A 27,289-nucleotide genomic window follows, 5' to 3' on the forward strand; every position below is an offset into this window, starting at 1 on the left:
GGGAAAGGTCACCTGATTGCTAAGTCGCCCACGGAGGCACTGACATCACTAGACCTGACATAGTCAACTATTGGAGCACAGGGATCTTCACTCATTGCTCTGTTGGGATCCACAGGGTCCCAGCTGCTTCATGTGCTCAGCCTCACTGCTGCCACCTGCTGGTTCATTAAAACCAAATCATGGGCTCTATTCTAGGTTCAATTCCTAAACATACGAATCCCCATAAGGACACTGCTGTAGGGTGTGATTTCTGTCCAGGATGCTGTAATCAGTCTTCTGCAACGCCATTCTTATTTCACCCAAAGCTGTATATGGCTCAGGATTCTAAAGAATCACAGAATTTATGGAATGAATCTCTCTCTTTCTCTCTTTGTCTCTCTTATGTCTGTCTCTGCCTCTCTCTCTCTCTCTCTCACACACACACACACACACAAATTCAACAAACAAAACAACAAAACAAATATAAAAATTTAAAGTCAAAACAAACAAAAATGAAACAAAAATCTCAAAACCCACAGAAGTAGATGGTGCCCTGAGCAGTATTGCCTGAGGTTGACCTCTGGCCTCTACATACATGAGCACATACTTAGTTGTACGCACACGCACCTGTACAAAGACACATACAAATCACTCAAGGCACCTTACACAGTGGATCTGCACCATGTGTATATCTAGTCCTCATCCTCAGTAAGCATGGACTCCCCATGGTAGTCTATGAGAGTCTTCAGACTCCAGTTCCTGATAGTGTCCTAGCACTCAGGCTCTGATTTTATACCCAGCTGTGTTTTCCCATGACAGTGGTGGCAGAGAACAGGCTCAACCTTCCTGTTTCTGTCTGAATCATCCTATTCCAGAAACTTCCTTCAAATAACACACAGTGCAAGTCCTGTGTGGCCTGACTCAGCAAATAACCTCCTTGATGAAACCATCTGTCAACGCCTTCTGTCAAACACAGTTCTTGATGTCTGTGTGGCCAATGCTGTACTGACTGAATCATCTCTCAAGCTCCATTGCATGTGTCTAACATCAAACTTCCCCAACCACCTGTGTTAGTCAAAGTTCCATTGCTGTAAACAGACACCATGGCCATGACAACTTCCATAAAGAAAAACATTTAATTGGGACTGGCTAACAGTCCCAAAGTATAGTCCATTATCATTACAGCAGGAAGTACGGTGGCATGCAGGCAGACCTGGGGCTGGAGAGGTAGCTAAGAATTCTACATCCACATTGACAGGCAGTGGGGAGAGAGACACTAGGCCAGGCTTGAGCATTTGAAATACCAAATCCCACTCCCAGTGACCTAATTCTGCTATCACTGCCCTGCCTATCCAACATTAGCACACGTACTCCAACAAGGCCACACCCTCTCCAACAAGGCCACACTTCCTATGTGCCATTCTCTGGTGAGAAAGCATACAAATCCTTGGGCCTATGGGTGCCAGTCTTATTCAACCCCTAAACAGCCCCTCACGTGGTCCTTGGGAGGACAGACGCTCATATATCTGGGGTTTGACTTTAGTCTGCTGTCCTGTAGGAGAAGCAGCAGTGAAAGTGTGGCAGCCATGCTGATCCTCCCTCTGCCTCTCAGCAGTTTCCTGTGTTCAGACAACATAAGGGGCCCAGGGCAGCCATTCAGGGACAGCTCTGAGAGTCCCCAGGACCTGAGGCCAGTCCTCAACTGACCTTCTGCTCAGCACAGCCAATCAGAGGACAGCTTTCCTGTCCATTCCCCTAGTCCATGTCCTTCTCCCTTGGCTTCCTTTCCCTGTCTTGAACTCATGTCCCCCCCTCCCCCGCTTTCCCTGCTCTGCACTCACCAGGCCTCCCTTTTGTCTCCCTGGGACCTGGCTCTCCCACCTCTCAGTTGCTCCTCTTACCTTTGGTGGGCTGAGCCCTTTGAAAACCCAGTCACTTCCCATATGTGATTATCCTTTCAGATGCTTTAAACATAAGAATTCAGAAATCTGGGTGGTAAGACGTCAGAATAGGTTGACTTAAAGGGACTCTCAACTTTGTCCTTTGTTCTCTTTGGCCCTAAAGAAATTTAAGGCTCCTGAAAGCAAGGCCTCAGCTAGCAACTAACCTGAGGAGAAAGAAATTAAAATTGCATCAGAGTGCTCCACCCTACCAGCTCGGCATGGGGTTCGTCCTATGGGAAAGGAAGGTCCTGGACCTCAGGAGCCCCTGACGCAGGAGGCAGCCAGTTTTCCCCCTGAAGATGATGGTTCCAGTGACCTGGACTTGGAGCAACTCATGGAAGACATTGGAGAGCCAGAGGAGGGAGGGGACTCGCAGCAGAGGGACGGCTCTGAGGAGTTCCTGGCGGCCCTTTTTGAGGAGTAGCATGCTCTGGTCCTCCTACTGCTGTCTGTCTCTCAGCGTTCTTGAGCATCTGATGAATTCGGGGTTGTTGCCCTGCCAAGTGGTTCTAGTCAGAGCTGTGCAGCCCGTGTCAATAAAGCCGGTCTCTGGCTACTGCTGAGGGGTGCTTCCTGTCCTGTCTCTATGGCGGACTGCCTGCTCTGGAGGGAAAGGAATCTGGGGACAGCAGCGAGACCCAGACCTGGGGAACCTCCAGGACAGCATGTCTGTGAGTCCTGGCTCTCCTTCCTGGCCTTTGGAAAGCACTGTAACCATCTGGTGTTCAGTTCTCTGTCTCACGCCATCTCTCAAGGTTGTTGCTGCTGTCCTGTGCGGTGGTGCATGGGGACCAGTCACAGTGTGTGCTGGTAATTACACTCACAGATGTGGGTGAACATCGTGTGGACAGCTGCCAGCAGTTGGGGCATCCCTTGCCTTGGGCTGCTAGAAAAAAGGGATGGGGGGGAATCTGAGAGGGCCAACTACTAGTGACCCTTAATTAGATTCATTTAGGCAAATTCTGTGGACCTTTTTATTTGTATGAAAAAGGCCTAGGAAGTTAGAACAGGAAACTGGGAGTTCCTCAGTTTCTCTGAGTTCCTGACGTGTGAATTTCTGTCCTGGCTATGGGTATCTGTGACATGTGCGCGTCTGACTCTGTGGGTATCCGTAGAAGCTGGGAGTCTTCCCACTAGAAGCAAAGGTGACTCTGAGATGGTCACCCAGACCTGCTCATTTGGACTTTATGATGGAGTACACAGTCTCTTTCTGGGGGTTCTCATGGACTGGCAGGCAGGCTGGTGTTCCTGGGGAGGTTGGGCTTGAGAGGGCAATGGAGGCATACACGATGTTGTTGTCCTGCAGGGGTGAGGGGACAAGGCATTAGATAGCAGCAGTGCAACTGAGGCTCCCATAAAGCAGCAGCTGCAGCCTGAGTGTTCCCCCCCAACACCTCTGACCTCCAATCTTCTGCCTCTGTCAACACCCCTTTACCTCCTTCAGACCTGCGTCTGAATTGCTTACCTTGGGGTTCTCTTTGGGGTCCATATGTCATCCTAGAGGAAAAGGAACACAGAGTTCTGAAGTCAAGGTGTGTGACAGGAAGGGAGACTGATGGCTGGGAGTTCCAAGTGTGAGGTGAGGACCTTGGTTACTTGGGAAGGACAGGGTGAGGGAGGGACAGGCAAAAACTCTGAGGAAATGCTTGTGTAAGTGTGGGGTCTTGGGAGAAGAAGGCAGAGCCAAGTGTGGAACAGGAAGCTGGCAGAATTTACCTTCGGGCTCAACTTGCTCACATTTCTCTGTGTTTTCAGTGAGTTCCCTGCATAAGAACAAGACGGGCAACAGATTAGAGACTGGACAAGAAAGAATTAAGACATTAGGTGCTGGGCTGGAAAGATGGCCCAGTTAATAAAGTGCTTGTCACATACACATGACGTCCTTACTTCAGACCCCAGCACCCACAAAGCTGGATGCTGGAGAAGCAGAGACAGGCAGAGAAGTCCCTGGAGTTCACTGGCCAGCCTGGACTAACAGATGAGCTCTAGATTCAGTGAAAGACCCTGTCTCAGAAGATGAAGTGGAGGCTGGAGAGATGGTTCAGTTGGCAAAAGGCCTGCTTCCCAAACATGAAGACCAAATTTAGATCCCCAAGGACCCATTTAAACTATCCTGGGCAGAGCCAGTCAGTGGTGGTGCACACCTTTAAACCCAGCACTCAGGAAGCAGAGGCATATGGAACTCTGTGAGTTTGAGGCCAGCCTGGTCTACTCTGTGAGTTCCAGGACAGCCAGGGATGTTTACAGAGAGAAACACTGTCTCAAAAAATCTAACCAAACCAACAACAAAATATTCTGGGTACAATGTCCCTGGAGGGTGGGGTGGGGATGGGTAGATCCCTGAAGCTGCTGTCTGCACAGCCCAGCCAAACTGATGAGTTTCAGTTAGTGAGAGCCCTGTGTGTGGTTCTCCATTGCTCCTCTAATGCCATTTGAAGGGGCTGGAGAGATGGCTCAGTGGGCAAGAGCACTGGCTGCTCTTGCAGAGGACAGCATGGCGCTCACCTGGCTGGGGTTTCGGCTTTAGTCCTCTGGCCTGTGGGGGAAGAGACAGTGTCAGTGTGACATCCATGCTGATTGTCCATCTGCCCCCCCCCCAGCTGTCCTCCATGTTCAGCTCCTTCAGAGGACAGGGTAACAAAGAGACCGCCCCAGACAGCCAGAGAAGAGCCTGGACTACCTCTGCTGGGCTGTTGTCCTACACAGCAACCCCTCCCCCAAATCCATGCCAGGTCCAGACCCCACCCCTGTCTCCTTTGTTCCTTCACCAACCTTGAGTTCCCCTGACCCTGCACCTGCATTCTCCTGCCCTCCTTTTTGTGCCCTTAGGACCCGCCTCCTTCTGGATTGTATTTTACTCTACTGGTCTGTGTCTTGGTGCATACTGTGCTGTTTTAATTAATAGCTTTTTTATTGCCACTTATTTTTTTAATCCTGCACTATAATGCACAGTGCATTTTTTTAATCTTATGGAACTTTTTTTCTTTTTTCCCTTTAATTCTTTTTTTATTAATTTTTATTGAGCTCTACATTTTCCTCTGCTCCCCTCCCTGCCTCTCCCTTTCCCCCTTCAAGGTCCCCATGCTCCCAATTTACTCAGGAGATCTTGTCTTTTTCTACTTCCCATGTATATTAGATCTATGTAAGTCTCTCTTAGTGTCTTCATTGTTGTCTAAGTTCTCTGGGATTCTTTGCTTTATATTTAAAAACCACCTATGAATGAGTATATGTGATAATTGTCTTTCTGTGTCTGGGTTAGTTATCTCACTCAAAATAATGTTTTCAAACTCCATCCATTTTTCTGCAAAATTCAAGATGTTGTTATTTTTTCTGCTGTGTAGTACTCCATTGTGTAAATGTACCACATTTTTCTTATCCATTCTTTAGTCGAGGGGCATTTAGGTTGTTTCTTGGTTCTAGCTATGACAAAAAAAAAAAAGCTGCTATGAAAATAATTGAGCACATATCCTGTGGCACGATTAAACATCCTTTGGATATATACCCAAAAAAGGTATTTCTGGATCTTGAGAAAGGTTGTTTCCTAATTTTCTGAGAAATCGCCACACTGACATCCAAAGGGGTTGTACCAGTTTGCATTCCCACCAGCAATGCAGGAGTATTCCCTTTACCCAACAACCTCTCCAGCATAAGTTGTCATCAGTGTTTTTGATCTTGGCCATTCTTACAGGTATAAGATGGAATCTCAGAGATGTTTCAATTTGCATTTCTCTGATGACTAAGGATGTTGAACATTTCCTTAAGTGTCTTTCACCATTTTAGATTCCTCTGTTGAGAGTTCTCTGTTTAGGTCTGTACTCCATTTTTTTAAATTGGATTATGTGATCTTTTGGTGACCAATTTCTTGAGTTCTTTGTATATTTTGGAGATCAGACATCTGTCTGATATGGGGTTAGTGAAGATCTTTTCCCATTCTGTAGGCTGTCGTTTTGTCTTATTGACTGTGTCCTTTGCTTTACAGAAGCTTCTCAGTTTCAGGAGATCCCATTTATTAATTGCTTCTCTCAGTGTCTGTGCTGCTGGGGTTATATTAGGAAGTCGTCTCCTGTGCCAACGCATTTAAGTGCACTTCCCACTTTCTCTTCTATGAGGTTCAGTGTAACTGGCTTTATGTTGAGGTCTTTGATCCATTTGGACTTGAGTTTTGTACATGGTGATAGATATGGGTTTATTTTCATTCTTCTACATGTTGAAATCCAACTATGCCAGCACCACTTGTTAAATATGCTTTCTTTTTTCCATTTGATATTTTTTGCTTCTTTGTCAAAAATCAGGTGTTCAAAGATGTATGGATCGATATCTGGGTCTTCTATTTGGTTCCATTGGTCCTCTTGTCTGTTCTTATGCCAATACCAGGCTGTTTTGAGTACTGTAGCTCTGTAGTAGAGTTTGAAGTCAGGGGTTGTGATTTTTATTGTACAGGATTTTATTTTATTGTCCAGGATTGTTTTGGTTATCCTGGGCTTTTTGCTTTCCATATGAAGTTGAGCACCGTTCTTTCAAGATCTGTGAAGAATCTTGCTGGAATTTTGATGACATTAACATTTATTTTATGGTAGTGGTTTTGCCACAGCCCATTTGGAGGTCAGAGATCAAGTTGCAGGAGTCAGTTCCCTACCATATGGCTCCCAGGCTTGGGCACTGACACCTTTTACCCTCTGAGGGCTACTGGAGCCTTTTTTCCCCAGATTTATTGTTTATTAAGCTATTATAGCATTTTTTTAGAATTTTAAAATTATGCACCTATTATGGGGTAGATGCACATGAGAGTAGATGCCTGTGGATTCAAGAGAGCTTCCAGTAGACCTGGAGCTGGAGTTACAGGCCTTTGCAAACTAGCTGATGTGGGCGCTGGGAGCAGAACTCAGGTTCTCTGCAAGAGCATTCAGTTCACTTAACTGCTGAGCCATCCCTCCAGCCTCCTATTGCAACTTTGAATAAATTCTGGGGTCAGGCAGTGAGTGCTCCATTATCGGTCATTTCATTTCTGTTGTTGTTTATCTCATTTTGTCTTGTTTTGTCTTTGAGGAGGCACCTGAATTGGAGAAGATGAACTGTTTTTGCAAAACTGCCATTGTCATTTAGATGGGAAGTATATTGAGTTCACTATTTTTGTAGTATAGAAATATTTTTTCAAAAAATGTATTTTTATTGTACAAATATTTGCCTACTTGTGTGTCTGTTGGTCACGTGTGTGTCTGATCCCTGTGGCAGTCAGAGGAGGGCATCAGATCCCCTGGAACAGGAGTTACAGGGTCCTGTGAGCCATTGTGTGGGTGGGGAGAATCAAATCCCAGTCTTCTGCAAGAGTATCCAGTGTTCTTAACCACTGAGCCATCTCTCCAACCCCCTGATATAGACATACTAAATATTTTTTTTCATTTTATGAATGTGATGTTTCTAACTCACCTGCTTCCTCTCTCCTTCGATAATGTCCACCATTGTGTTTTGGAGAACAGTTCATTTGGCTCCTTAGTTTAGGCCTTTTCCCCAAGTGTTTTACGTTGTAGTTTTAGTTTTAAATATTTGTTTTTATTTGTGTGTGTTTGTGTGATTGTGTATGTCATCTGTGTTCCCATGCCCAAGGAGGCCAGAAGAGAGCACTGGATGCCTGAAGCTAGACTTACAGGGGGTTGTGAGCTGCTCTGAGAGGCCCAAGCCCCAGAAAATCCATGATGCATCACCCATACACAGACCCTGAAGGACTTGGCTCCAAGTGCCAACCCAGTGAAAGAAACACACCCTGAAAATGGGACCAGAGCCAGGGAGAGACACTTTGTCCCCACACCTAGAGCCGGAAAAAGTCCCCAGACCCTGAAACCAGGACCAAAAGAGCACACTAAGTCCCTAGGTTCAGAACACACCAAAGATATTCGTGTGGTTCCAAAATTAGAGTCAAAAAGGTAAAAAGAACCCAAGGAAAAAAACACAGTTTGGCAGAATGAGAGACATCTCTGTCCCAATACAAACTAACCAATCCCTCAACAGAGAAAATGAACCAATCACTGAACCCCTAGGGGCTTGGAATTTCCCCTCAGGCAGTTACTAACAGTTGAGAACTCCCTCAAGCCTAGAAAGCCCCCATATGTCATAGGGGGCAGCCAATCCCAAGCTTGGAAGTCTAGAGTTCCCCTCACCCCACTAGGGGGCAGCCAATCACAAGCCTAGAGATTTGGAATATTCCCCAAGCTTCTCCTATATAAACCCCCTCTGTTCACTGCTTGGAGTCCCTCTCCTGTTCTTGTTGCTGCTGCTGTGTTACTACTGCTGCTGCCAATTCAGATGAATGGGGGGACCTGACCTACCTTGCAATAAAGACTCTTTGTTTTTGCATCAGATGTGATCTCAGGGTGATGTTTTGGTGATCCAGACTTTGGGCATAACATTTTGGGGCTTGTCCAGGATTCCCAAGTCCACCACAACCATCCTCCACTGAGTCTTAAGGCACCATTAATAGGTACCTTTCTTTTCTCTTTTTTGTCCATGCAACTTAAGCAGGTCTCTTAAGTTGGTAGCCATCCACTTTAACATCTGGAAGGGTGGGGCTCGCGTGTAACACAAGAGCTAGCTGTCCATTTAACATCTAAGAGAATGGTGGTTGGAATAGCATGAGGGCTCACACAGTATAACCAACTATGTCTGAGGCCTGAAGAGCTCTGGGTTAACAGTACATAAGACTACAGTGCCTCCATCCAGATAGGAAAGAAACTAGCATGGGACCAAACTAGACCCTCTGAATGTGGGTGACAGTTGCATGGCTGGGGCAGACTGATGGGCCACTGGCAGTGGCACCAGGATTTATCCCAACTGCATGTATTGGTTTTTTTGGAACCCATTCTCTCTGGATGGATACCTTGCTCAGCCTAGATGTAGTAAGGAGGGTCTTGGACCTTCCCCGAAGCAATGTGCCTTACCCTCTCTGAGGAGTAGATGGGGGTGGGGTAAGAGGAGGGAATGGGAGGAGGAGAGGTTGCATCGGGTGTATGAGATAGCTCTATCACCCACTCCACACCAGTTCCAACCAGGACTCCTGGTTTATGTCAGGAGGTACCAACACAGGACCCTAGAGCCTTGCTGGAAGGGACCTTATGTCGTGATCCTGATCACCCTTCCTGCCATCAAAGTTGACAGGATTGCCACCTGGGTACACCACTCGCATGTACAATTCAGAACTGATGGAGCCTCCAGAGCCTATTCCAGACAGCACTGAGCCACACCGGAACTGGACTGTGAAGCCCAACCTCAACAACCCCTTGAGACTCAAACTTAAGGTCCAATCTCCCTATGGCCTTGTTAGTGCCTGCTCTGTTCCTGGTCCTACTAACACCAAGCTGGGTTACCAGTAGCCCACACCAACCCCTAAACCTCATGTGGCAACTTCTGGGTCCCCATGAAAACCTGGTCAAACAGGTCCCTAAGGCTTCCCCATTAGGGAAGTGCAACCCTCTGAGCCTTGGATCCACTGACACCTGGAAGATTGATCACCTGAGACACAGACAGCCACAACTATACCAATCAGAGGGAAAGATGGGTACACTAGGTAAAAGCACACTCAACACCACAAAGAACAACACAGCATCAATTAAAAACTAGTGGACCTACAACAGAAAGACTTGAACAACCAAATATAGATGAATCAGAAGAAAATGGCCTAAAAAATAACTTTAAAAGAATGTTTGAGGCCCTTAAAGAGGAAGTGAAAAATTCCCTCAAAGAAATGGAAAAAAAAGACAAACAAAAAATTGGGAAAAAAAAATCAACAAATCCCTTAAAGAAAACCAAGAAAAAGAAATCAAACAGGTGAGAAAAATTATTAAAGACTTGAAAGCCAAAATAGACACAATAAAGAAAATACAAACTGAGGGAATTATAGAAACAGAAATTATGAGAAAATGGTTAGGAACCAGAAATACAACCATAAACATAGAATACAAGAGATGGAAGAGAATCTCAATCACTGAAGACACAATAAAGGAAATAGACTCATCAGTCAAAGAAAACATTAAATCTAACAAAAGCTTAACACCAAATATCCGAGACATATGAGACAACACAAAAAGACCAAACCTAAGAATAATAAGAATAGAAGAAAGAGAAGAGCTCCAGCTCAAAGGCACAGAAAATATATTCAACAAAATTATTTAAGAAAATTTTTCCAAGCTAAAGAAAGATATTCTTATGAAGATACAAGAAGCTTATAGAACACCAAATAGACTGGATAAAAAAGTTCCTTTGCCACATAATAATCAAAACACTAAGCATACAGAATAAAGAAAGAATATTAAAAGCTGCAAAGTAAAAGGCAAAGTAATATATAAAGGCAGACCTATCAGAATTACACCTGACTCTCAATGGTAACAAACAAAAAAATGAAAGCCAGAAGATCCTGGTCAAGCGTTATGCAGACAGCCCATGGATGCCAGCCCAGACTACTATACCCAGCAAAATTTTCAATCACCATAGACAGACAAAACAAGAAATTTCATGACAGAACCAATACCTAGCCACAAACACAGCCCTTCACAAAGTACTAGAAGGAAAACTCCAACCCACGGAAGTTGGCTGCATCCACAAAAACACAGACAATTGATGATCTCACGGCAGCAAATCCCAAAGAAGAGAAAAACACATAATAACATTCACCAATTATAAAAACTAAAATAACAGGAGCTAGCAATCACTGGTCATTACTTAATATAAATGAACTAAAATCACCTATAAAAAGACACAGACTAAGAGAATGGATACAAAAACAGAATCCATCCTTCTGCTGCATACAAGAAACACACCTCAGCCTCAAAGACAGACATAGCCTCAGAGTAAAGCATTGGGAAAAAAAAATTTCCAATCAAATGAACCTAAGAAACAAGCTGGTGTATCTATCCTAATATCTAACAAAATAAACATTAAACTAAAATCAATCAAAAGAGACAAAGAAGGACCTTTCATATTAGTCACAGAAAAAAATCCATCAGGAGTAAATCTCAATACTGAACATCTATGCCCGAAATACAAGGGCACCCTCATATGTAAAAGAAATACTTCTAAAGTTTAAATCACACATTAAACCCACACATTAATAGTGGGAGACTTCAACACCCCACTTTCACCACGGCACAGGTCAGTCAGACAGAAAATTAACAAAGAAATAAGGGAACTAAGAGATGTTATGACTCAACTGGACTTAACAGATCTATAGAACATTCCATCAAAACATAAAAGAATATACCTTCTCCTCAGCACTTCATGGAACCTTCTCAAAAATTGACCATATACTAGGTAACAAAGCAAATCTCAACAGATAAAAAAAAAATAGAATAACCCCATGTATCTTACCGAATCATCATGGCTTAAAATTAGAATTCAACAACAACACTAATTCCAGAAAGCCCATAAACACTTGGAAATTAAACAGTGTTTACCTGCGTCATCAATGGATCAAGGAAGAAATTAAAGATTTCCTAAAATTCAATGAAAATCACCACACAACATACCCAAATTAATGGGAAACAATGAAAGCAGTGTTAAGAGGAAAGTTCATAGCACTAAATGTCTACATAAAGAAACGAAAAAAATCTCACACTAGTAAGTTAACAGGACATTTGAAAACTCTAGAACAAAAAGAAGCAAATTCACCCAGTAGGACTAAATTTCAGGAAATAATCAAATTGAGAACTGAAATCAGCAAACAGAAACAAAGAAAACAATACAAAGACTCAATGAGACAAAGAGTTGGTTCTTTGAGAATATCAACAAAATACACAAACCTTTATCCAAACTAACCAAAAGGCAGAGAGAGAATATCCAAATTAACAAAGTCAGAAATGTAAAGGGGGATATAACAACAGACATTGAGGAAATCCAGAGAATCATTAGGTCATATTTTGAAAACTTGTACTCCACAAAATTAGAAAACTTAAAGGAAATGGACAACTTTCTGGATAAATATCACTTTCCAAAATTAAATGAAGAACAGATGAACAAATTAAAAAGATCTATCACAGCTAAAGAAATAGAAACAGTCATCAAAGTCTCCTAACCAAAAAAAACCCAGGGCCAGGTAGTTTCAGCACAAAATTCTACAAGATTTTCAAAGAAGAACTAATACTAATATTCCACAAATTGTTCTACATAATAGAAACAGAAGGAATATTGCCAAACTCTTCTTATGAGGCTACAATTACCCTGATACCTAAACCACATAAAGATATTACTAAGGAAGAGAATTACAGATCAATTTCACTCATGAATATTGATGCAAAAATACTCAATAAAATATAAGAAAACATCAGAACCATCATTCACCATGATCAAGTCGGCTTCATCCCAGAGATGCAGGGATGTTTCAACATACAAAAATCTGTCAATGTAATCCATCATATAAATAAGTTGAAAGAAAAAAACATATGATCATCTCATTAGATGCTGAAAAATCCTTCAACAAAATACAACATCCCTTCATGATAAAGGTCTTGGAGAGATCAGGGATATAGGAAACATACCTAAACATAAGAAAGGCAATATACAGCAAACCAACAGCCAACATCAAACTAAATGGAGAGAAACCTCAAAGCAATTCCACTGAAGTCAGGAACAAGATAAGTCAAACTTTCGTTATTTGCAGATGATATGATAGTTTACATAAGCAACCCAAAAAAATCTACCAAGGAACTTCTACAACTCATAAACACTTTTAGTAATGTAGCTGGATACAAGATTAAACCCCCCTACAAAAAAAAAATCAGTAGCCCTCCTTTACACAGATGATAAATGGGCTGAAAAAGAAGTCAGAGAAGTATCACCCTTCACAATAGCCACAAATACAATAAAATATCTTGGAGTAATTCTGACCAATTAAGTGAAAATCTGTATGATAAGAACTTTAAATCTTTGAAGAAAGAAATTGAAGAAGACACCAGAAAATGGAAAGATCCCCCATGCTCTTAGGTAGGCAGAATTAACATAGTAAAACTGGAAATCTTACCAAAAGCAATCTACAGATTCAATACAATGCCCAGCAAAATTCTTCACAGACCTCAAAAGAACAATACTCAATTTCATATGGAAAAGCAAAAAACCCAGAATAGCCAAAACAATGCTGTATTGTAAAGCAACTTCTAGAGGCATCACAATCCCTGACTTCAAACTCTACTTAAGAGCTATTGAAAACAGTCTGGTATTATCATACAAACAGACATGAGGACCAATGGAACCCAACTGAAGACCCAGATATTAATCTACACTGCTTCAAACACCTGATTTTTGACAAAGAAGCAAAAAATATTAAATAAAAAAAGCATATTGAACAAATGGTGCTGGCATAACTGAATATCAACATGTAGAAGAATGAAAATAGATTCATATCTATCGTCATGCACAAAACTCAAATAGATCAAAGACCTCAACATAAACCCAACCATACTGAATCTCACAGAAGAGAAAGTGGGAAGTACACATGAACACACTGGCGCAGGAAACTGCTTCCTAAAAATAACCCCAGCAGCACAGACACTGAGATAAACAATTAATAAATGGAACCTCCTGAAATTGAAAAGCTTCTGTAAAGCAAAGGACAGGGTCAACAAGACAAAACGACAGCCTACAGAATAGAAAAAGATCTTCACCAACCCCACATCAGACAGAGGGTTGATGTCCAAAATATACAAAGAACTCAAGAAACTGATCACCAAAAGAACAAATAAGCCAAGAAAAAAATGGAGTACAAACCTAAACAGAGCCCTCTCAACAGAGGAATCTAAAATGGCAGAAAGACACTTAAGGAAATGCTCAACATTCTTAGCCATCAAAGAAAGGCAAATCAAAACATCTCTGAGATTCCATCTTACACCTGTAAGAATGGCCAAGATCAAAAACACTGATGACAACTTATGCTGGAGAGGTTGTTGGGTAAAGGGAACACTCCTGCACTGTTGGTAGGAGTGCAAATTGGTACAGTGCCTTTGGATATCAGTATGGGAATATCTCAGAAAATTAGGAAACAACCTTCCTCAAGACCCAGCAATATCACTTTTAAGTATATACATAAAGAATGCTCAATTGTACCACAAGGATATGTGCTCAGCTATGTTCATAGCAGCATTGTTTGTCATAGCCAGAACCGGGAAACAACCTAAATGCCCCTCGACCATTAAATGGAGAGGTAAAATGTGGTACATTTACACAATGGAGTACTACACAGCAGAAAAAAATAATGACATCTTGAAATTTGTGTGCAAATGGATGGATGTAGAAATCATCATATCGAGTGAGGTGACCAAGACAAGAGTATCAACAGGGCTTTATAGCTCTTCAGCCTAGACCAAACAGTGACCAAAACATGCTCCACAAAATCAAGATAATATAGAGACAAGCAATAGAGTGAACTCCAGCAGAGGCCATGTCTACTGGTTGAGAGATGCTTGGAGGTAAAGGGTCGTTGTGGGGTCTGTTGGTCACCAGCATGACCTCAGCAGAGATTGAATTCTGCTGGTGTCTGTGTCTCTCCATATATAATAACCACAAGAGTGCCCAGCAGTGGTGATGTAGGTGGGGCAATGCCCAAAGAGTGACTAGGCTGGACCTGAGTGCACTCTGCATGGAAGCTGAAGTCACAGCTGCCACAGAGGAGGTGAAATGGCCAGAAGACCTGATCATGGCAAGAACGTGATGGCCTATGTGGGAAAGATGAGGGATAATGAGCAAAGAGGGAGAAGAGGGCACTGAGGAATGAGGATTAAAAAAACACTGATGTGAGGAGAGGTGAGGGATGTGTCTTAGAGACTGATGAAGTAGGGAGACCCAGAGGAGGAGGGATATACATGGGGACCAGAAGGCACCCTATTTGGAAGGCACGAGATATGGTGTAAATCGGGAACTAATGGAGACCCTGACACAGCACCAAGTGAAGGCTGCTCCATCCTGGAGAGGCCACACCCACATGGATTTCTGGCAACAAGGGCTGAGGTGGGCAGGGCAGTAGTGTAGTTGGGAGAAAGGAGCAGGAGACTGGGCAACTGGGAATTGCTGAGGCCCGGGAGTGGGGTGGGATCTGAGGACACAGTGAGGAGGCAACTCAGAGAAAGCAGCTAAGGCTTTCTTAAGGATGGTTATGGGAAGAGGAAAGAGGAAGTTGGCAGACCTCTGGGGAGGGGACAGAACACACGAGAGGAATCTGTGAGAAGGATCAGAAGTTTAGGATCTTTAGTGACATGTATGATACAAGGAAGTCAGGGCCAACAGGGACTGACCTGGGATGTGCTCACCTTGAGTGATGGTGAGGTGGGTCCCATCATTCGACTGAAACAACTGTATGCCTTCACTTGTGTTCAGACCAACTTGGCAGAAGTACACTGCTGTCTGGTCCTTCTCCTTCGAGTCCAGAATTCTGAGAACTCCAGAAGTCTGAGGCTGTGTCCAGTTCAGGACGAGACGGTCCTTGAAATGCTCATGTATGAAACCCGAGGAAGAGCTGTAGATCAATTCCGCATAAAGGCGCTTCCATCTCCAGAGAATCCTCATCTGTGGATCCTTTGCCAACTCCCAGGGAAAATAGAAGGAAAAGGGGATCTCGATGGAGCTGCCCTGGACACTAGAGAGGTGTGCTGGTTGCTCCACCCTATAGCCATTTACTCTGTTGGATCCTGCTGAGTTCCCTGGAAAAGATGGGGAGAATCTGAAGCCATGGAAGGGGATGGAAAGGACAACCCAGAGTTTCCTGAGTCTTCACCCCCAAGCAGGTGTAGGACATAGAACACAACTGTCTCATATGGGACAGGACAGACAAAAAAGGGTTGGACTGGACCCACTCTGAGGGATGAGCTCTCATGTGGTACACAGGTCAGGCTGGCTCCTCTAGCAGTCGCCTGTCCACATGACAGCCCACTCTTCCCTGACCCACTGGTCTCTCCTATGGTTAAGGCAGATGGCTGCTAGCAAGGTCCCCACCACTCACCAGCTTGCATGCACACTGCTGTCACCAGCAGAAGCAGGACCCATGCTATGACCCGATTCCCTCCATGAAATGAGACCAGCAGAGCTATCAGGCAGGAGAGGAGGCCCTGTAGAGGAACCATGGGGCACTCAGGAGTTAGGAGAGAATCAAGGTAAAGTGACCCACATTCCCCAGGCCTTCTCATGTGGAGGACAGTGGGGGCAGGACCTCCACATCTCCACCTCCTTGTGGCCAGCAACTTCCTTTATCATTCTGGCTTCTTCTTTCCCATGTTGCAGAAGATCCACCCTTGTGAGACAATGGCCATACCCTTGAGCCAGCCCTGATTTTGGCAGGATGATATGGAATTGACCTCACCAGGCCAACTAACTATCTTCTCTTACACCTAGGCCTCCTGTCCTAGCCAGTCTTACCCATTTCCTATGTGGTCTGTAACTGCTTTGTTTCCTCATCTCCATAATTTCCTCCACTCCTGCCCCTCCCCCAATCTGCTTTTCATTGCCCCCCCCCACCTCCTGGTTGTTTGTGTCTCTCTAACCTCAGGTAGAGAAGTGGTCAGGTTCTGCTCACTTCAGACACAATGAGGAAGGAAGTGATGAGGACACACATTCAGATCCCAGACCTAGTAGAGTTCACCACCACCCTGTGTCTTCTCTTTGCCCTGTTGTTACCTTTCAGGGACTCTTCACAGTGCCCAAGCAAACCCAAAACAAGTGGATACTCTGACCCCAGCTACGCACTGCTGCTGAGTCTGTAACTTCCCTGGGCTTCCTGGGTGATCGTCTCCCTCACCTCAACAGCAACTCCAGAGCTACTCCAGCTTCTGAAGGAGCCTTCCTGCCTCCCACTACCCTTAACACACACTCAGAAGAGGAAAGCAAAGATCAGAGAAGCCTGGCACATGTCACATGACTGGCACACGGCAGGCGATTGGACTTCAGACAAAACTGAGTTCTCCTAGTCTCACTCTCGACATTGACTTCCAGCTACTCGGTGCAGCCTCTGAACTCCCCTCAAAGGCCCCGGATCTGCTGCTGGGCTCCAAGGAGGCTGTTCCCACAGAGTACTTGAGAGACTTCGTCTAGCTGTGACTGTTCTAGAACATTCTTTGGAAGAAGTGGGCAAAGGGGGCTCAGAGCAGCACTGTGTCACTCATGACGTAATGCCTGGGACATCTCTGTGAGAGGACACAGCTGACCTGTGATAGGAATAGAGGAGTAAGAGATGAGGGCAGAGGCTATTGTGGCCACAGGGATAGTTCTGTGGAGGTCATCCCACCCTTTCCCATGACAAGGTGCCCTCAGTTCTCTGAAGGGCAGGAAGACATGATTGTAGAGGAATTGAAGAGGAAGTAGCATCATTCCCCCTGACTGACATATGCAAAGGTGGCTCCCCAGTTTCTTAGATTTCCTGCCCTTGATTGCCTTCTTCATGCTTCCCTGCAGGTGGCGATGCAGACTGCCTCCCTCTGTCATATCTGCTTTCTCTGCCTTCCTCACAGTCCACATGGCCCTCTAATCCCTTGACCTGAGCCAGAAACAAGTTCTCATGGCCTCAATCCCAGCTGCACATGGACACAGTTCTTTATCCATCCATCCATCCTGCCCTTGGAGACCCCAAGCACAGACAGGGCCTACTGAACCTGTCAGAAAGTCCTCCCACAACTCCTTTACTGGATGCAGTCTGATGTAGTCCAGGCTGGACCTTGAACTTGTTACATAGCCAAGGATGACCTTGACTCCTACAGATCCTCTCTACTCTCCCAAGAGCTGGGTGACAGGCATGACCCATCATGCATTTTATTCTCTGCTGGAGAGAGAACCCAGGGTTCTGTGCCAGGTAGGTAAGCATTCCACCAATGAACCTGTCTTTAGCCTCAGTAAGGTCTGAGAGGGGCCCTCATGGTCATGTGTACTCACCTCCAGGGTTCATCGAGCCCTGCCATACACTCTGGGGTCTGTGGGTAAAGGGTAACTCGATTTCTAAGTCACCTAGGAGACACTGGGCCTGATGAGGCCGCCATGTGCCACTGCTGGTCAACAGCTTTCTTACACAAAAGGCTCTGGTTGGTCCTTCAGGATCCCAGCCACCACTTCTGCTCAGCCTCACTGCTGCCACCTGCTGGCCACTGAGTCCCAAGTCATGGGCTCTGTTGTTTCAAGTCATGGACTCTGCTGGATCCCCATAGGGGCCCTGCTGTGGGATGACTTCTGTCCAGGATGCTGTCATTAATTTCCTGCAGTGACAACCGTGTTTCCCCCCCGTAACAGTGACTTGGCCCTGCAGCTGTGATGCTTTCACAGGGCATGGGCACTTTCTGTAGAAAAGCAGCCTGTGACTACAGTGTACACAAATGCACACTGGGGCTTTTGTGTGCATGTGACCATGGGACTGTCAGGTTACAGTATTAGAACCTGGCTGCTGCTCAGGCTGTAGCATGGCTATACACTGCCTCCACAGAACAAATAAGTAAGTGTAATTTAAATATTTAACCCAAGGTGGGCTAGGCATGGTGATGCATGTCTTTAATTCTAGCATTTAAGAGGCAGAGGGAGAGGCAAGTGGATCTCTGTGTGTTGGAGGCTCCCAGGTCTATATATCCAGTCTATATAGCCTGGTCTATATAGCTATGCCAGCATAGGCTATGTAGTGAGATTTTGTCTCAAAAGGCAAAAACAAGCATACAAACAAAAAGAAAACCAAAAAACAAAAAACTACAAAACACAAAAAAACCGAACATGCATGATATCTGAGGCTGTACTGTGACCTACACATACATGAGCACACATTGATTTGTGCACATCTGCTCCTGCACACAGACACACACAGTCATCCAAGGCAATTTCACAGCTGATGTGCCACATCGTGTTTAACCAGTCCTCCTCCTAAGTAAACGTGGCCTCCCCAGGCCAGGTTCTATGAGTCTTCAGACTCCAGTTCCTGATAATGTCCCTAGCATTCAGACTCTGATTTTATACCCAGCTGTTTTTTCCCGTGACAGTGGTGGCTGAGAACAGGCTTAATTCTTCCTATTTCTGTCTGAACCATCCAATTCCAGAAACTTCCCTCAAATAAGCAACAGTGCAGGGCCTGTGGAACCTGATGCAGCAGAGAATCTTACTGATGACAACTTCATTTGTCTCCCCTTTCCCTGTCACATCACACTCCTAACACTCCCTGAATTCTTCTTTGAGAGACAACATACAGAATCCAGATGGACCCCAAAATAACCCACCCAGACTGGGTCCTGAAGACAATTAGGGAGATGCTAGAGGGAATGGTGGAAGGATGGTGGCTGGTGATGTAGACAGGACACTCAGGCTGCACTAGGACATCACAGTAGCACACTTGCCCCGCACCCATCTGACCTCTTCTTTCTCCCCTAGGATGACATCAACATCTTCATCTCCTCATGTGCTGTCCAACCTCAGCAAGGGCACCTCCCTGCACTGCTGTAGAGGGAAGCAACAAGAAGAGACTCTATAGTGTGTCCTAAAGGCCCAGTGAGTGAGGTTGCGTGACTTATTCCTCTGGATTAAGTCTCCAGATTTTGCTGTTGCCCAAGATCAGAGACAGAAACTCATGAATCATCAAGATTGAGGTCACAGAAACTAAGAATCTTCTAGTTCGCTCTGCAACATCATATACTTTGTTTTAAAAAAAAGTCAAACAGACAAATAAAAAGCAGCAAACAAACTATTAACAGACAGTGTATACAGAGTGGTACATGACTTTATCGCAGCACTATGGAAGCCGAGGCAGGTTGATTTCTGTGAGTTAGAGACCAGACTGATCTACATAGAAAATTACAGAACAGTCAGAGCTACATAATAGAGACACCCTGACATATTAAAAACAAAGATATAAACAAACAGAAAAAAGCAAACCTACTATAGTTGAAAATTTTGTCTAAGTGAATCTAGAGAGAAAACTAGTGACATCTGCAAAGTCTTTGTCGCCAGCCAAAGTGAACTCATAGAAGACCTGCCTCCATCACCTGTCTGTACTATTCACAGTTTTGCTTAGCATTGGTTTGTTGGCTTCAAGACAGGGTCTCCTGTAAGGCAGGCTGGCTTCAAACTCAATAGGTTCTAATGCTAGCCTCCAGTTCATGATCTTTCTATCTTTACCTGTCAATCATTAAGATTATAGGCATATGTCACCTTACCCAGTTACCTTTAGTACTTTTTGTTCCTGACTGGTTCAGGCCAGGGAACACAAATCCCAAAGACTAGAACTCAATGTCTTCTCCTCAGCTGGACCACAATGTTCCCTTCACCCAGTGGGAATTTGGTCTGGGTTAAAGCACCTAAACATTGTCGAGATCGTTGGTTCTGTGTTATTTGCCTCTTGAAACCTCTCCTTTTGAACAATGAAAACTGACCTGGTAAGTCACATGAATGTTTAAGTAACAGCTCTGAGGTTCCTTCTCTCTTCCCAGCTACTTGGAGGGTAGAGTTGATGAATGGATATTCCTTTAGATGACTGGCCAAACCACCATAACGGCAGCCTGCTTGTGTGAACACTTCAAGGTGAAGAACCAGCCTGTCTCCATCTTAGGCTTAAAAGTCATCTTAGAATAAAAATAAATTAGGCTCATTTCTGCTTATGATTAAACCTCTGCAGCTCAAGGATTTGGTTTTGTCCCACCTGTACCCTTAACTATAAATGGTTCTATACTGCCTGTTCCAGGAATGACAATCATGTCTTTATTTTTTTAAAAAAATTGTTTATAACCGTTTTGTGACTCTACCTTTGTTTCAGAAGCTTATGTGACCATCCACAATGACCTGTGATGTCCACCCTCCAACCATGTCATTGTTTCAGGAGGGACTATCTTGTTATGCTTACGTTTTGCTCCTGTAACATGGACTGTTTTACCCACCAAAATCCTTCATTTGGAAACCCCTGCCTGAGCTATGGAGGACTTGTCTTCCTTACATTCAAAGTGATGACCTCTTGAACTCTGCCTTAGGGAAGGCAGTTCTTGTACACAAATAAAAAGCTTGCTTTAATCAATTGCTTGCTTTAATTAATTTGATCATGATACATTGGGATGGCAGTCTACCTACTCCCATCTTTGGGATTAACCCAGGGATGCCCGGAGGAGACACCACCCCAGCTGCCAAGGTTACTGGGACCATGGCCACTGCTGAGTTCAGCCTCAGGAGCCTTGGATCCAGTTACACCACAGCAGACATCTCACAGCTGCTTCAGTAGACTTCACGTTAGCCACGAGAAGCCTTGGTGACTTCTCCATATCCCTCCATCTTCAGCAAGCATCATGGGATTGGGGACAGTGTTCCCAATGACTCAGCTAAGTCCCATGACTGATATGCACTCAAGGCTTCTGATTGGTGGATCTCAATCAAGCATGCTCATGCATCTCTTCTGACTATAAAAGCAGCCTGATTTTGATTCTTACGAGTCAGTCTGCTGTCCTTATCTCCCAGCATGCTCTTTGGTAGAAACTGACTGGTTGACTATCAAATGTTAAGACACCCTGGACTTGAAAAGGAAGTCTTGTCCTAGGGGAGACCTTTAGACCAGAATATCCACATAGCAGGGAATAAGGAAAGTTGGTGCATGTAGATGGGCCTGTGAGGAAAGGGAGCCCAGCAGAGGACCCAAGCAAGCCATGGTCTGTCACCTGAGGAGGGGCATGGAGGGGTCAGGAGCTGAAGCTGAGATGGCAGTGTCCAGGGAGAAAGGGAGAGAGGACCCGGCTTCTCATGCAGTGGTTCTCAGCGTGGATCATGGTCCCTGCTTCTCTCAGTGACGCTGCTCCTGGCCACAATCTGCTACTCTCTAAGAGGTCTCACTTGAGTGGGGTCGGGTGGGTCAAGGGAGATTTATTGAAATTATTATTAATTCCATAGAGAGACAGGAAATAGTCCAGTAAGGCTCTCAGGAACAGAGACAGAAAAGATGGCCTGGATTCTAAGGAAAGAAAATCAGAGCCTACATGGCAGAAGTGGGGGTTCTCTTGTTGAACCCCCTGTTCAGGGACAAGATGTATCAGAGATCAGGACCATAGCCATGCTCTCTGATTCTAAGGCAGGAGGCAGGAGGATTGTGAGATGCAGGATGTGTGGCCAGCAATCCCTACTTTGATGGAAACTCACCACCCTGGTGAGATGCTGGTCCCTGGAGGTCTGGTAGCAGCAGATAACAGACAATGTCTCAGCAGGTGCCTGTGGCTGACCCTGAGAGGAAGAGGAGGAATTTCCAGAGTTAGTCTCCCTGTACATTTGGGTGGCTAGAAACCAAACCCAGGTTAATGGGCTAGGCAGCAGCACCTTTTCTCACAGTTATCTTGCTGGACCACACTATTTTTGGTTCATTAATATGTGATTTTAAGATGCTTCGTTTAAAATAAATTTAGAAAAAGTTAAGACCATGATTTATCCCTGGGGAATCCACGTTGTTTTTTCTGACTGAGCCTCTGACTGGCTTGGAGCTCAGCAATAAGGCTAGAGTAGCTGGACAGCCAGTCCCAGGGCTCTACCAGGCCCTTGCATGTTCAGAGCTGGGATTACAAATTCCTGCCACCTACCTGGCTTATAATGTGGGTTCTCAGGATCAAGTTCAGGTCCTCCAGCCAAGGGCAAGGCTTGTCTGAATGAATCACCTCTCCAGCTCCCTAGCATACCTCTCATGACAATCTTCCCCATTCAGTCCCTCACCTGCTCCTTGGGATGACAGCTGCTCACCTGGCTGGGGTTTCAGCTTTAGTCTGCTGGCCTGTAGGAGAAGAAACAGTGTCAGTGTGGCAGCCATGCTGATCCTCTGTCTGCCTCTCAGCTCTTCTCTGTGTTCAGAGAACATTAGGGGCCCAGAACATCAAACAACTCTAAAGCATCCACTCAGGGACAGATCTGAGAGTCCCCAGAACCTGAGGCCAGTCCTCAGCTGTCCTTCTGCACAGCACAGCCAATCAGAGGACAGCTCTCCTGTCCATTGCCCCTTGCCCATGTCCTTCTTTTTTTGCTTTCTTCCCCTGCCTTGAACTCATGTCCCTTCCCTGCTCTCCCTGCTCTGCACTCACCAGGCCTCCCTTTTGTCTCCCAGGAACCTGGCTCCCTGGCTTCCCTGTGAGTGCAGCTGCTGCTCCCTGCAGATTCAGTCTCAGGGTTCGAATCCCAGTCAGACTTCTGCTGCCTCCCAGACTGCTGCTCTCCACCTCTCAGCTGCTCTTCTTATCCATGGCAGGGCTGAGCCCTTTTGAAAACCACTAACTACATCTTCACACTTTATTTCTATGCCTTCCGTTACCCTCCACTGTCTGCTATCTCTGCTCCTGCCCTGTAGTCTTCTACTCAGCGCGGATTTAAATCTGCTTTGAACCCAGTCCACACTGGCTCCTGTTTTGTGTGTGTACAAGGTCTCAATGAGCCCAGGTTGTCCTTCAGATTTCTATGTAACAGACAACCTTGTTCTCTTGATTCCCCTCTCTGTACTTCCCAATTCTGGAATTCGGGTGTCCCATACTCTATCTCCATAATTGTTTCTTAGAATCTTTTTGAATTTTGGAAGACAAATCATTTATCTATACAAAAATGCACTTGAGATTTGAATAGAGATTGCACTGAATTTTTAGAATGTTTTGCATTGTAAGGACTTATTGTATAAATTTTTCCATTTTTTAAATAATCTTACATATTGTAGTATTTTCCTGCCCTTTTTAAAGTATATTTTTGGGCAGTGCATAATACACACACACACACACACACACACACACACACATTTGCATGTATACACACGTGTTTGGATGACCGAGGACACCCTTGGGTATGATCATGCAGGAGCTGCCACCTACTTTTATGTGACAAGTCTGTCATTGGCTTCTCACTGATTGGGCAAGGCTGGCAGCCCAGTGAGCTTCAGGGATCCTACTGTCTCTACCTGCCCACCGAGTGTCTACCAACATGACCAACCTTTTAAACGGATCCTGGGGATGGAATTCATGTCCTTGTACTTCTGTGGCAAACAATTTACAAACTATACCATCCTTAAAGCTGCTCTGTAATTTCTCTCAGCCATTTTTTTGGAGGGTAAAAGTCTTTCACCTATCTTAGTAAAGGTTATTCCCAGACATGTTCTTTTCACCTGTGGCTCTATTGCACACCGTTGTCTTAATTGCCATGTTGATATCATATCCCCAACTCAGTCAGTTCTCTGTCTTCACGGTCTCACCTCCTGTGAGATGCTGTCCCTGAAGGCTGCTCTACCTCCGACCTTGTTTAGCAACCACAGCTCTTTCCAAATGAGCAGTTAGTCCCTGGGGCTCCCGCATGCCCCTTAATTTCCGTAGGAGCGGGCTATGTTCATCTGCACTCGATCCTCTAATTTCCAGCTGGGACTCTAAGGAAGTAGGAGCAGATTCAGTCCTGGTTGAATTCAGCCTCCTTTCTGTCCCTGTTTTCTCTGGACTCTGCCCTGCACAAGCTCATCCTTCTCCATCCCCCTCATCTGAGAACTCAGAGAGGAAGTGAGGTTGAGGGTCTGGTCCACTCACCTTTGCTTCCACCAGAGAAAGATCATCAATACACAAATTGGTGTTATGAGCACAGCCGTGGCCACAACCACCCCAACCGTGGCTACTATGTTCACAAGAGAAGGATTCCTTTGGCCTTCTGTGTCCACCATGCCAGTCGTGGTGACTACAGAGGTGACGATGGAGGGGCTCTTCGTGGTGGTTTCGACTGCTGGGGAGAGATGAGGAGTGAGCAGATCCTCCTTGGATGAGGAGGGATGGGGTGAGTGTCACATCTTGTCTCCTCTGTGGGCAGTGGGATGGGGAGCAGATGATAGAAGTGGGGGGGTCATCACAACATGAAGAACTGTATTAAAGGGTGTCTGCATTAGGAAGGTCAAGAATCACTCCTTAGACCCAGGAAACAGCTCCTTACTCTCCCTTCCCTGAGCCCTGGCAGCTGCGGTTAGACATTACATTAGGTCAACATGGCAGCCGTAGAGATTGCACAAGAACTGTGCTGTGGGCATTCTCTCACAGGTTGGCTTTAATCCAGTCAACAGTCACTGCTGGATGTGGTGGCACAGGCCTTTAATCTCAGCACTTGGGAGACAGAGGTAGGCAGATTTCTGAGAGTTTCAGAACAACCAGAGCTACATGGTGATACCCTGTCTTATAAAAACCAAAAAAAAAAAAACGTATTAAAAATAAGAGACACAGAGCAAAGTTCTGATCACCGAGGAAGCACACAGTGTCCCCAGCTCCTGAAGGGCCAGGTGAAGGAGCACAGGAGTACCAGCCACCCAGTGTTACACTCCGTGTTCCCAGTGCTGGGTCTGCCGTTTCTTCTCCCTCAGAGGAGAGGCAGGGATCAGAAGACAGAGCAGGCACATCATGAAAATGGGGACATTACTTCCCAACACCCCTGGGGCTTGTGTGGGAGCAGTGAGGGCAGGAGGGTAAGGAAGGAGAGAGGGAAGTTGGCAAATGTAGAAGAGACAAGGGAATGGATAGGGATAGGTGAGGGATGTGTTCTGGGGAGCTAGGAGAAGAAATAGGGAACTATGGTGACAGGCGGCAGCTTACACCATAGAAATGCAATGGGCACCCACTGCTTGTTCTGGCCTTAGGTTGGAGCTGTGTGGAGATGCTCCATACGGGGACTAACTGGAGCCCTGACACAGGACCAAGCGAGTCAGCTGCATCCTGGAGAAGTCAGTCCACTTCAAGGTCATGGGGAAGGGGGACGTGAACAGGACCACAGTGTTAGTTTGGGTCAGAAAGAAGGTGAACTAGGGGGTAGGACACAAGCTGAAGCCAAGAGAGGGGTGGGGTTCCCTCTGAGCAAAGAATGACAGACAAGGTCAGAGGAGACAGTAAAGGCTTGTCACAATTACAGGAAAACATTCTTTCGGCAGAGGCATAGGCAAATCCAAGGAATATGAAAGAGGATCAGATTGTGGTGCCTGAGGCGACACCTAAGGGACAAGGAAGCTAGAGAGGCATCGAAGGCACAGCCAGGATGGCTCACCATGGATGATAGTGAGGTGGGTTCCATCATTCGACTGAAACAACTGTATGCCTTCACTTGTGTTCAGACCAACTTGGCAGAAGTACACTGCTGTCTGGTCCTTCTCCTTTGAGTCCAGAATTCTGAGAACTCCGGAAGTCTGAGGCTGTGTCCAGTTCAGGATGAACCGGTCCTTGAAATGCTCATGTATGAAACCCGAGGAAGAGCTGTAGATCAATTCCGCATAAAAGCGCTTCCATCTCCAGAGAATCCTCATCTGTGGATCCTTTGCCAACTCCCAGGGAAAATAGAAGGAAAAGGGGATCTCGATGGAGCTGCCCTGGACACCAGAGAGGTGTGCTGGTTGCTTCACCTGATAGCTATTTACTCTGTTGGATCCTGCTGAGTTCCCTGGAAAAGATGGGGAGAATCTGAAGTCACGGAAGAGGATAGAAAGTACAACCCAGAGCTTCCTGAGTCTTCACCCCCCCAAGCAGGTATAGGACATGGGGCAGAACTGTCTCTATGTCCCACTGTCCCATATGGGACAGGACAGACAAAAAAGGGTTGGACTGGACCCACTCTGAGGGATGAGCTCTCATGTGGTACACAGGTCAGGCTGGCTCCTCTAGTAGTCGCCTGTCCACATGACAGCCCACTCTTCCCTGACCCACTGGTCTCTCCTATGGTTAATGCAGATGGCTGCTAGCAAGGTCCCCACCACTCACCAGTTTTCATGCATACTGCTGTCACCGGCAGAAGCAGGACCCACGCTATGACCCGATTCCCTCCATGAAATGAGACCAGCAGAGCCATCAGGCAGGAGAGGAGGCCCTGTGGAGGGACCCTGGGGCACTCAGGAGTCAGGAGAGAATCAGGGTAAAGTGACCCACATCCCCCAGGCCTTCTCATGTGGAGGACAGTGGGGGCAGGACCTCCACATCTCCACCTCCTTGTGGCCAGCAACTTCCTTTATCATTCTGGCTTCTTCTTTCCCATGTTACAGAAGATCCACCCTTGTGAGACAATGGCCGTAGCCTTGAGCCCAGCCCTGATTTTGGCAGGAAGATATAGAACTGACCTCACCAGGCCAGCTCTCCTCTCTTACACCGTGGCCTCCTGTCCCATCCAGTCTTACCCATTTCCTATGTGGTCCATAACTGCTTTGTTTCCTCATCTCCATAATTTCCTCCACTCCTGCCCCTCCCCCAATCTGCTTTTCATTGCCCTTCACCTTCTGGTTGTTTGTGTCTCTCTAACCTCAGGTAGAGAAGTGGTCAGGTTCTGCTCACTTCAGACACAATGAGGAAGGAAGTGATGAGGACACACATTCAGATCCCAGACCTAGTAGAGTTCACCACCACCCTGTGTCTTCTCTTTGCCCCGTGGTTGCCTTTCAGGGACTCTTCACA

At 45.6% G+C, this 27,289-nt stretch overlaps 2 protein-coding genes across 4 annotated transcripts; both read right to left on the minus strand.

Moving 5' to 3' along the window:
• Positions 1–2,882: 2,882 nt before the first annotated feature.
• On the minus strand, positions 2,883–16,295 carry LOC146895484 (paired immunoglobulin-like type 2 receptor beta-2). Of its 2 annotated transcripts, XM_087903380.1 has the most exons (6): positions 15,892–16,295; positions 15,203–15,592; positions 4,428–4,458; positions 3,639–3,685; positions 3,388–3,419; positions 3,115–3,222 (listed from the first exon to the last, which is right to left on the minus strand). In XM_087903380.1, the coding sequence occupies exons 1-5, from the start codon at positions 16,073–16,075 to the stop codon at positions 3,415–3,417; spliced, it is 657 nt and encodes a 218-aa protein (XP_087759506.1). In that variant the 5' UTR covers positions 16,076–16,295; the 3' UTR covers positions 3,115–3,222; positions 3,388–3,414. The 2 variants fall into 2 exon arrangements, with proteins under 2 accessions (XP_087759505.1, XP_087759506.1); XM_087903379.1 differs by lacking the exon at positions 4,428–4,458 and having other exon boundaries at positions 2,883–3,222.
• Positions 16,296–19,582: 3,287 nt separating this feature from the next.
• On the minus strand, positions 19,583–27,020 carry LOC148123111 (paired immunoglobulin-like type 2 receptor beta). 2 transcript variants are annotated; one of them, XM_087903381.1, is made up of 4 exons: positions 26,606–27,020; positions 25,899–26,288; positions 24,410–24,599; positions 19,583–22,635 (listed from the first exon to the last, which is right to left on the minus strand). In XM_087903381.1, exons 1-4 carry the CDS (start codon positions 26,787–26,789, stop codon positions 22,623–22,625), a joined length of 777 nt encoding a protein of 258 aa, XP_087759507.1. In that variant the 5' UTR covers positions 26,790–27,020; the 3' UTR covers positions 19,583–22,622. The 2 variants fall into 2 exon arrangements, with proteins under 2 accessions (XP_087759507.1, XP_087759508.1); XM_087903382.1 differs by lacking the exon at positions 19,583–22,635 and having other exon boundaries at positions 24,406–24,599.
• Between the last annotated feature and the right edge of the window lie 269 nt (positions 27,021–27,289).

The sequence above is a fragment of the Myodes glareolus genome, chromosome 2 (assembly GCF_982192425.1).
Source record: "Myodes glareolus chromosome 2, mMyoGla1.1, whole genome shotgun sequence".
NCBI classification, from domain to species: Eukaryota; Metazoa; Chordata; class Mammalia; order Rodentia; family Cricetidae; genus Myodes; species Myodes glareolus.

What these genes read in the sequence shown, in the direction of transcription:
- LOC146895484 (XM_087903379.1), bottom strand. Translation starts at nt 16,075, where the DNA reads ATGAGAAGGCCTGGGGAATGTGGGTCACTTTACCTTGATTCTCTCCTA. An exon ending in AGCAGTGTGCATGCAAGCTG is followed by an intron (nt 15,593 to 15,891) that starts GTGAGTGGTGGG and finishes CATCTTTTCCAG; the next exon opens with GGAACTCAGCAGGATCCAAC. An exon ending in TGAGCAAGTTGAGCCCGAAG is followed by an intron (nt 3,420 to 3,638) that starts GTAAATTCTGCC and finishes CTTTTCCTCTAG; the next exon opens with GATGACATATGGACCCCAAA.
- LOC148123111 (XM_087903381.1), bottom strand. Translation starts at nt 26,789, where the DNA reads ATGAGAAGGCCTGGGGGATGTGGGTCACTTTACCCTGATTCTCTCCTG. An exon ending in AGCAGTATGCATGAAAACTG is followed by an intron (nt 26,289 to 26,605) that starts GTGAGTGGTGGG and finishes CATCTTTTCCAG; the next exon opens with GGAACTCAGCAGGATCCAAC. An exon ending in CCACCTCACTATCATCCATG is followed by an intron (nt 24,600 to 25,898) that starts GTGAGCCATCCT and finishes ATCTCTCCCCAG; the next exon opens with CAGTCGAAACCACCACGAAG.